Raw genomic sequence first — 10,870 nt, forward strand, 5'->3', positions numbered from 1 at the left:
AAAACCTGATATACAATAGAATGTAGGAGCTTAGTTTCAAACATTTCATACACTTTAGAGTATGTGCTATCTCAACTCATATCCCGTGCCTTTTGAACAAGGCTTAAACTTTTTTCCTTAGCTTCCTCACCTAGGAGATTCTGAATTCCTCACTTTAAAATCTTCTGTAGACAGCTAAGAGGTAACTACTAAAACACCACAATACCAGTTTTATTTACTATCCATATTAGTTTTATCAAAATAGATACTTGCTGCAGTTTTGTTTTAATTTCTAGAAACCCTAGGTGACAAAGGGAAGAAAACCAAACACCAAAAGACTAACCAAACAAGAATTCACTGACAACATGCTTAGCAGAAAAGAATGGGTGGGGAAACAAACTTAGGCAATTATATGGGATTTAACAACTGTGCTCATTTTTAGCAAAATCATACGTGCCTGGATTCATAAAGATGATGAAGCAATTACATGAAGTGCTTACCAAAAATGGTTTCCTGTAGTTCTCAAGAATTCCTTTTAAAACAAAACCCCCTTATGCAATAAGCCTCCAGTCTTCTCCATCTCCATGGCAAAGTAACAAAACTTGAGGAAATAGGATTAAATAATAGAGGCTTTTACATTAGAATTAAGGGGGAAAAAATTCTGTAATGACAGATCCAGACACCTGAAAGACATTACATTCACAAATGATCATTCTATACTTAAACACTGGATGTTTAAAACATTCTGACACTGGGCCCCTCCCATACTGTCTTATCTTGTTTCAGGTTCTACTTTTATTCATTATGTATCTCTAACCAAGTAAATAGCTATTTTGTTAGAACAAAAAAAAATTAAAGTAGGGTTAAAATACAGGTAAAGATCCCAACAAACTAGCATCTCTAGAACTAAAAACTAGTTCCCATTAACTGCTTTTCTTCTACCAGAAGAGGAAGTACCACCATATTGTGTAATCCCCAGGGTCACTTGATTGACCACTCTAGTTAGCTACCACAAGGAAAATCTTCGACTCACTACAAATAAGTCAAAATTCTCCAATGCCATTCCTATCCCTAGCAACAGAGATGCCAAAACTTCTATTTGCTGTAGTCAGAACTTAATTTCAGTGCAATGGAAAAGCCCAGTTTGTCACAAACTGAAATTTGTCTCCACTCTTACTACCTGAGAACATCACTGAGTGAGTTAATTTACTGCAAAGGAAAACCAGAAACCATTTCTTAAATTATGGACCAGGAATTATCTTGAAATTTTTTTATTTTTTAAAATGGCATCTTAGCAAATAGATTCCATTTGAAAAAGCAACAAAAGGCTTAATTTTTAGCTGATAGTCCTAGTATGATCTATTTAAAAAAGACTCAATATAGAACATTGTTAAAAATATTTATTTGTATACAGTCCATCATAAATAAGTCAGTAGAGGTTCCATTCTGCCACAGATGCATCTGAGAAGTAAGAGCCCTGTGCCATCCAACTGGTGACTGTCTGAACGATGTCCCACTGCTTATCCCAGCCAGAGCATACACCTTCCATGTTGTCCCTGTTCGATGACTGCTTCCAAATCCAGATGACCAAACAGTTCATCCCCAAAGTAGGCTAAAATGTTTGTGAAGAGGAGAAATAAATTAAATCCCTAAACAAAACTTTCTACACACAGTTTAAGAACTAGATTTTATACTTTTTGTTTGTTTGCTCATTTATCGAATTCAGAGTTAACAGAAGGAGCAACCTCGTGAAGCAAAAAAATAAAAAACTAAACATACAGAACCATAAAGAAATACAATGTTACATTTGAATGTGGTTACTTATTATAAACAAAAATGAAAATGTAAGTTAATACATCAAGTCAATCAAAAGATAAATGAAATCTTAGAATTGTTATAATTTGCATTTCTCTAATTACTAGAGCTGTCGAACACTTTTTTCATATATTTATTAATCACCTGTATGTCTTCTTCTGTAAAGTGTCTGTTCAGTTCCTTGGCCCATTTATTGATTGGATTCTTTGTATTTTTGGTGTAAAGTTTTGTAAGTTCTTTATAAATTTTGGAGATAAGTGCTCTATCTGAGGTACATGTGGACAAGATTTTCTCCCACTCTGTGGGCTCTCTCTTCACATTATTGATTGTATCCTTTACTGAGAAAAAGCTTTTTCGTTTGAGTCCATCCCATTTATTGATGCTCACTTTGAAATGAGACAGACATCATTACCCTATGTACATGTATGATTACCCGAATGGTATGAATCTACATTGTGCACAACCATAGAAATGAAATGACATACCCCATTTGTGTACAATTAATCAAAATGCAGTCTGTAAAAAATTAAAAAATTAAAAATTTTTAAAAAGATAAAAGATTAATGCTTTGCATTAACTAGAAAAACTGATGAACCCAAATAATAAAGCAGTGTCATTATTAGATGTAATAACAATGATACTGAAATCACATTTTTACTGAATGCTTTCTGTGAGTCCCATTTACTATCCCTATTTTAAAGATGAGGCTTGAGATAGTTACATGTCCTAAGTAGAAGGGTGAGATGTGACCTAGGTGCTCTTAACTTAGCCTACCCCACATCCCTAGGCAATTTGCCTCTATTTCCACTTCAACTTATTCTGACCCCAAACATTTCATCCACCAAGCAGCCCAAACTCACAAATAATTTGCTAACTTGAAGCAACAGAAACCATAAAGGAGAAAAGAGGTTTTTCAAGCTTAAATCCTGCAGTCCTGATTGGAAGTGTGATTTCTAATGACTATAGATATCTCAGCAGAGCGCTCTCCAATACAAAGGTTTGATTCTGGTATTATAAAAACAAAGTGAGGTTTTTATTTTAAAAAATTTCTCTATGCCTAGAAAAATCATCATGTATCTACTTTATCAAATGTGTACTAAAATCTGATTTAACCCAAGTATTTTTGTTTACAGTTAAAATATGAAAATAAACTCTTCATCTATTAAGGTCTCTTCCTCAATGTATTACACACCAAAAACAAAAAGAAATGTTGGCTCACACAGGTAATGGGAATAATGACTGTTGGTCAATTTATTTGTCTTAATGTTTTACCAAGATATTATCCCTTATTCATTAAAATACTGCATTCTGAATAAATGTCCCTATCAACTAACAATTGCTGACCATGTACAATGTACCAATCTGGGTGAAAAAGGAGGATATTAAGATGAATGTGATTCTCATTCTCAAAAATCCAACAACTGGACAAAGGAAACAAATCAGTAAAGCATTAATTATAATATTTACATAAGTATTATACAAATAATAAATTTATATATAAAACACTTTATATTAATTTTAAACATATACAATTCTGTTTCTTCAGGGTACAGAGTAGGCAACCCAGAAAGACTTCTTTAGTAGTGTTCCCAGAACAGTCAGTACAAAATATGAAATTCCATAAATGGACAACATTTTGCAGGTAATTGATTTTTCCCTAAAACACAATTACATCTGGAAAGGAGACCAGAAGATGTTCCTAATGACAGAAAAGATTGAGAAAGCACAAGAAAGGAAAGGAGCACTAAAAAAACGATAAGGTGAAAAAATGAAAAATTAGGTGGGGTTGCTTCATCTAGCCTGGAACTTTGAAGGATCAAAACTTGCTGGGCTCAATTCACAATAGCTAAGCTATGGAACCAACCTAGATGCCCTTCAATAAATGAATGGATAAAGAAACTGTGGTATGTATACACAATGGAATATTACTCAGCCTTAAAGGAGAATAAATTATAACATTTGCAGGTAAATGGATGAAGTTGGTGAAATAAGCCAATCCCAAAAAACCAAAGGCGAAGTGTTTTCTCTGATATGTGAATGCTGATCCATAATGGGGGGGCCCCCCCCACGGGAAGAATGGAGTAACTCTCGACTGCAGAGAACTGAGGGAAGGGGGCATGGGAATGAGAAAGATGGCAGAATGACATTATTACCCTAGGTATTTGTATGATCGCATGAATGGTGTGACTCAACATTATGTACAACCAGAGAAATAAAAAGTTGTGCTCCATTCGTGTATAATGAATCGAAATGCATTCTCCTGTCATGTGTAACTAATTAGAACAAATTTAAAAAAAAAAAAAAAAAAAAAAACTTGCTGGGATAACTAAAGCCAAAATAGGACAATACCTTCCAGCTCTACCTCTGTATCCTACATCGCCTAAGGTACAAGGGCCATTTAATTAATTCAATACTTGTTGAGCAGTTACTTTATATTCTCACAGGATAAAACATGTAATATAAATAAGCAACAAACATAATACAAGGCAGGGAATGCCAGTCACCAAAGAATACTATGGGAACACAAAAATCTAATCAATTTCAGTCAGGAGAAAAATTTGGGCAGAGGCAACATTTAAGACTGAGGTACTCTAGAAGCAAATTTTCATCATGTCAAAACTTAGGGGAAAAAGCATTCCAGTCTGAGGGATCACAAGCAAATAGACAATGGCATGAAAATATAGTTTATTCCAAGATTAGCATGCAGTATCATGTGGCTAGAGCATTGTTATCATAGGAGGTACAAATAAAACCACCAAAGATTTAAAATTACTATTAATAGTTTATTGATCACATTACTTAACAAGTACTATTAACACTTTACAAGCAGTATTCTTAATCAATCCTCATGGCAATTTTGTGAAATAGGTATTACTATGCCCAACGTAGGAAAGAGGAACTGAGAAAGATTAGTGGCCTCAGGGAAAGGCATTTGATAATTTGAAACACATTCATCAGTACTTGGAAAATATTCATACAGTAGTCCCATCTATGATCATGGTGACCTAGAGTAGTTTCCCTAGGGGAATAATTGGTCGATGGTCACTGGGTTACTCAGGAGCAGAATGATCTCAATGTCCATTTTACAGAAAAGGAAATTAATAATTCAAAGAACAAGAGCTAAGAAAAAAGGAACTTAGTGGGGCTCTGAAAGCAGTTTTAAGCAGCCATGTCACAAAGGGTTAAAGGGAGAAAGGGAAGTGAAGAATAGAAGCAGTGAGTTAAGACCATTTGTTGAAGAAGGTTATCAGGGAAAACAGTGACCATGGAAGTGGACAAGTTGAGGAAGACATCATATGGTAGAATTTTTTGGAAAGAAAAAGTATCTCTGAGGTAGCAGTAAGGCAGAGGAGGTGGAGGAAATTCCTATCAGATGGCACTGTGCCGAGTACCAGGTAAGATCACCTATAGGAATCCCAGTAACCCAGTGGAAAGCCTTTCGAGATAGACACTCCACCTACCAACTATGTGACCTGTTATAAAGGACTACAATGACAACTACAGATACTGTTTTTATAAAGCACCTAAAACAAGAGCTGACAGAGTATAGGTGACCATGATTAATATTACTACAGGGTAAACATCCCTAATTCAAAAATCTGAACTCTAGAACACTCTGGTCTCAAATATTTTTTTAAAATACTCAATCTGTATTATTATTTTCTGTCACTCTGGAAAGTGACTTAGAGGAGGATTTGGAATAAACTGAGGACATCAAATAAACAATGAAGTCTATTATGGCAAACTACAAGAGATGTCTATGAAACAATTTCAAAATGAAATCCCACAGCACCAGTATGCAGTGGTCTGGTCATCATAGTGCCAAAAGTATCAGTTATTTCTCCAGAACAGACCTACCTATTTGCTACATATAAAGTAGCTACAGTTTAGATTTTTAATGTCCTTCAAAAGCCCATGTGTTAAAGGCTTGGATACATATATAAAATATGTGTGTGTGTGTGTGTGTGTGTGTGTGTGTGTGTGTGGTTTTCACAAGTGTTTATACAACATTAGCAAGGTTGTTTCTGAGAAAGGAATACAGGAATACACATGCATTTTGAGTACCATAAATGTTCATATATTTGGACTAACTAAACCCATAAGAATGTATCATAGGAAAATTAATCAAAAATCTGTAATTTGTATGCATAAAAAGGTTAAGTAAAGTGTTATGTATAATAGTAAAAAATCTAAGTAATCCACAATTGGAAAATACACTGGACATCAACTTTAATTTTAGGTGAAAAGAACAAAAACCTATGTATCTTCGTCAGAAAGACATAAAAGGTTATACTCATATGAAAACAGCTAAGATGGGAATATAGAAAAATAGTTCACTATTTAATGGGGTAGGATGGTAAGTTAGTTCTTTTCCTTTAAAATATGCTTCATTATGATTATAGCATGGTATAGTAAATAAAAATTCAGAAGGGGACAAAGGGACCAAAAGACTGGTTTATAAACTGTTACAGTTTGTAGTGACTGGTAGAGGTTAACATCAGCATCTATCAGTTACTCTTCTGCTTCTCAATATTTCAATACTAACATACAAGCATTTGCCCTGGAATGTTTATTTGTAAGAACAGTACCTCAAAACTGTTGGTTCAGGCATTCCAGGATCTGCACCCCTTTTAAATCCTGAAAGGAATGGGGAGGGTGGAAAAGAAAAAAAGACTAATTAAAACCCCAGCAGACAAAACAATCTACAATCAAGACTTTTTTTTATAATCCAACCTAGGCCAGTTAGAATGATATCCAGATCTATCAATTCTATCTAGATATATCAATGCTACAGAATAGTTTCCAACCTTCACTAGAATATGAAATTATGTCCAGGATTAATCAGGAGGAATAACAAGCTACCTACTTCTAGCATACACAATTAGCACAGTAGCTCTTAGCATGCTCTACTTTTCATTATTAGTAATGGCCTGGAAATAAGTTACCGCAATTCCCAAATCATACTGAATGAAAAGACTAAAAAGAGCACAAGACAAAAAGAAACCACTAATCTTTTTCAAAAGCACAAATGAGGATTATCATATTTTATTCCTCACAAACCTCTCTTTTTATAAAGCGAAGACCAGTGATAGAAAAGAAGGGGAAAAAAAAAAGAAGGGAGGCAGGGTGCAGTGGCACTTGCCTATAATCCCAATGGCTTGGGAGGCTGAGGAAGGACTGCAAATTCAAAGCCAGCCTCAGCAACTCAGCAAAGCCCTGTCTCAGAAACAAAAAAAAAAGGGATAGGAATTTGGCTCAGTGGTTAAGTGTCCCTGGGTTCAATCCCTGGTACCCCCCCCATAAAATAATTCATTTGATGATATATGCTAATTTGCTTAAATAACTGATTAAAATTAGAATATGAAGAACTGTGGAGAGTCTGAAATTTTACCCTATTTTCAAGACAACAAACTAGCCTTCCAGTTTCACAATGGTTGAAGACACAGATTCCAAGTCAGTCACAGAGTTTATTATTCCCAGCAATAACTGTAGTCAGAGTATCATATTATCTTCAATAACATAAGACCTGATGCAAAGTCCTAGGTAGAGGGTCAGCTGACAACTGGAGATAAATCCTAAATTTAGAGAACCATAAACTTTTGTAATGGACTGAAAGTATGTCTCCCCTTGGTTCTGGAGTGAGGGATTATTCCAAGGCTGGTTGTTCTATAAACACCCTCAAAAGATAACATGGAACCAAGGATCATCAGAGCCTCTGCACACAAGATTGTGCAGATTCCACAGAGAACTTCAACTGGTGGCTCATTAAAACCTTTTTGTTACTAAATGTCCAAACAGATTGTTTATCACCATGTCACTTTCTGACACATCTTAAAGCACTATACGCAATGAAGCCTTAAAAAGTATTTTTGAACTTGAATTACTACATTAATCTGCTGTTGCAAGTCTTAGCATTAAAATTAGAAATGGTTTAAACATAAAATTAAATTTTATATATAGTGTAAAGAAAAAGACAACAACATATGAGGAATAAGTACTAGAAAGATAACTTTAATATAAATCTCAACCTGAGTTGGATGCTAGGGAGAAAAATGAACATAATGGTAGTTCTAGGAAAGGGAATCATTGTGCATAAAAGGAAAATAAACTCTAGTATGCTAAAGGAAAGCACTATCCACTCTTCAGATGAAAGTCATTGATATGTGGATTGTGGCAACCAGTTATAGCTTTCTAGCAGTAGAAAAGGAATCCCAAAAAGAGGGAAAGATAAGGAAGATTCACAGAGAAGCAAAGAAACCACAGGAGCAAAGAAAACAAGAACACTAAACTAGAACTATACATTTTCAACAAAAAATGTGACACAAAGAGGAACAATCAAGCCCCCAAGCCCCTAAACCTTTCTTAGCTAAAAACACTGGGTCCTTTGATCATTAAGAGAAAAATGGGAGGGGACTATAAGAAATACAGGATACAGCATAGCTTGTAAAAGGACACTGTCATAATTACTTGCTCTAATCTTTGAGATCTATACAAAGTCACTAAAATCTAAGAAAGCAATGCTTTTTTTTTTTTTTTTTTTTTTTTTTTTTTTCCTCTTTGGTACTGGGGATTGAACCCAGGGGCACTCAACCACTGAGCCACATCCCCAGCCCTTTTCTGTATTTTATTTAGAGACAGGGTCTCATTGATTAGGGCCTGCTAAGTTGCTGAGGCTGGCTTTGAACTCACAATTCTCCTAACTCAGTCTCCTGAGCCACTGGGATTACAGGCATGTTCTACCACACCCAGATAAAGTAATGCTTTTTTAAAAGTTGTGCATTCAAGTTGGGCATGCTGGCATACACCTGTAATCCCAGTGACTCTGGAGGCTGAAGCAGCAGGATCGCAAAGTTCAATGCCAGCCTTGCAAGCTGGCAAGCCTTAGCAAGACCCTGTCTTAATTTTTTTTAAAAAAGACTGGGAATGGTCAAAATACACTCTACAGTCATGTATACCTAAAGAACAAATTTAAAAAAAAAAACTTTTTAAAGAGGCTCCAGAGAGCTACCTTGCCCTTTTACATGGGAGGACATATGAACAAAGCACAATCTGAGGAATGGGCTCTCACCAGACACTGAATATGCTGGTGCCCTCATCTAGGGCTTCTCAGCCTTCAGACTGCAAGAAATAAATTGTTAAGTTAAAAAAAAAAAAATGATAGGGGATGTAGCTCAGTGGTAAAGTGACCCTGGGTTCAATCCCCAGCAACAAAACATAAAATTAAATTAAATTAAATTAAATAGTAAGATAAATAAAAATTCAAAATAAGGGAGGAAAAAGGTCTTTTAGTTCTATATACCAGAGCATCCCCAGGTTACAACAGTTAGCTTGACACTCATGGGAAAATTGGAACCACAGCTGCCTGGAGAATATCCAGGCTAATCGAAGACTATGTATGTCAAAAGTAAAAGTGAATGTACTTTCTCTTATACAATGCATGCCATCTAAAACAAAGAGGAAGCAGCACCTTGTGAAAATCCTATTTTAAAATGCAAAACTGAGTTTTAGAAACATCAAACTACATGCTCACTTTTAGGTGGAGCTAAAAATCTCCCTCTCACCATCTTGCCAGAATTGGGCAGATTAAAAAGAAAAACTACCCAGAGATAGATACTGATAAGTATGCAGGCCCAGAAGAAAATACGTGACTAGGCACTTAAACAAATCTTTGCAGTACAGCATAATGGTCAAGAAAATGGGCCCTGATGACCCACTGCCTGAGCCCACAGACCCCTCACTTAGCACAGATGTGTGACCTTCTATTGTTCAGTTTCCTCCTCTGGGTGAAATGGAACCAATAATAAAAGCCTTCATCCAAGCCCTTCTTTGTAGAGATAAGGAAGCAGAGGCATCCAACTATAGTCACAATCATACTTCATACTTGTGACATATCTACAAGGTGTCTACAGATTTCCAATCCTGGCTTCTTTCCACTTAGACCCACCTGAAGATAGGGATAAACTCCCTGAAAACCCACTTAGTGCCAAATAGCTTATCAGTCGCTTTCACAGACAGCAGATCATCTAGCTAACCCTCACAACAATCCTGAAAGGAAGGTCTTGCCTCCGTTTTACAGAATGGGAGAAATTACCCGACTTGTTAAACACCACACAACTAGTAGGAGGGAATTCGAATTAAATCGACCCCACTTGGCGGGACAGCCTCAGAGGGCTTGCACAATGGAGACCGGTTTCCTTCTCCCGCCCGCGAAGGCCAAAGATGGAGTCGCAGACTCTATCAACCCCTTCCCTCCGGTCTCCTCCCAGGCTCTTCTCCCACTGACCCAGGTAAATCACGAGAGGAATAAAGCCCCAACGGATGGCAAATTGGCCGCCCTTGAAGAGCTGCTGCAGCCTCTGTTTAGCCTCTTTGCTCAGCTTCACCATGGCGACTGACGAGGCGGTGCAGCGCGGATCCCCACCACAGTGACCGCGTCGGTAATCCAAAAGAGGGGAGAGCCGCGCACGCGCTATACACAGGCTTTACGGCAGGAGTCGTGAGCGCGGCCAGCAGAGGTCGTAATTCATCGCTCTTAACCCGCCGGGCTTCTCTGCGGCGCCGCCAGTATAAGGCGCATGCGTGATTGGTTCACCTTGCTGCTTGCGGGACTTGGTGTTTGGGTTACTTCTCAGTTTAGTCATCGTCTGGTGTTGTGGTCTTTGGTGGGACGCTGGGAGGCCCAGCTCTCCAGTTCCTTGAACCTGAAACGACCTGTCTTCCTGCAGTCTTAACCATTTTTAAAGCGCATCTCCAAAGCATTCCTTGCTTCACAGAAAAGGAACATTAAATTTGAAAGAACTGGGTTTTAGTCGCGACTCAGTCTGATTTGTTGTATAATCTTGAATAAATTAACTCCTTCGAACACGTTTCTTTAAGCCGGAGATTGAACTGCAAGGAAGGGTGATAACTGAAGCTTTATCCGTGTTTCTTTACCGACCGACCCCCACCCTCAGCCCTGGTGTTTTTCAGACAACGTGTGTGTGTGTGTGTGTGTGTGTGTGTGTGTGCGCGCGCGCGCAGGGGACTGAAACTAGGGGCACTCTGCCACTGAGCTACATCCCCAGTCTTTTTCACT

General features: G+C 37.2%; 1 protein-coding gene across 1 annotated transcript; it reads right to left on the bottom strand.

The window, feature by feature from the left end:
* Positions 1–1,361: 1,361 nt before the first annotated feature.
* On the bottom strand, positions 1,362–10,257 carry TOMM7 (translocase of outer mitochondrial membrane 7). Its single transcript, XM_079151936.1, has 3 exons — positions 10,079–10,257; positions 6,384–6,432; positions 1,362–1,591 (listed from the first exon to the last, which is right to left on the bottom strand). Exons 1-3 carry the CDS (start codon positions 10,179–10,181, stop codon positions 1,576–1,578), a joined length of 168 nt encoding a protein of 55 aa, XP_079008062.1. The 5' UTR covers positions 10,182–10,257; the 3' UTR covers positions 1,362–1,575.
* Positions 10,258–10,870: the final 613 nt, after the last annotated feature.

The sequence above is a fragment of the Sciurus vulgaris genome (assembly GCF_902686455.1).
Source record: "Sciurus vulgaris genome assembly, chromosome: 8".
NCBI lineage: Eukaryota > Metazoa > Chordata > Mammalia > Rodentia > Sciuridae > Sciurus > Sciurus vulgaris.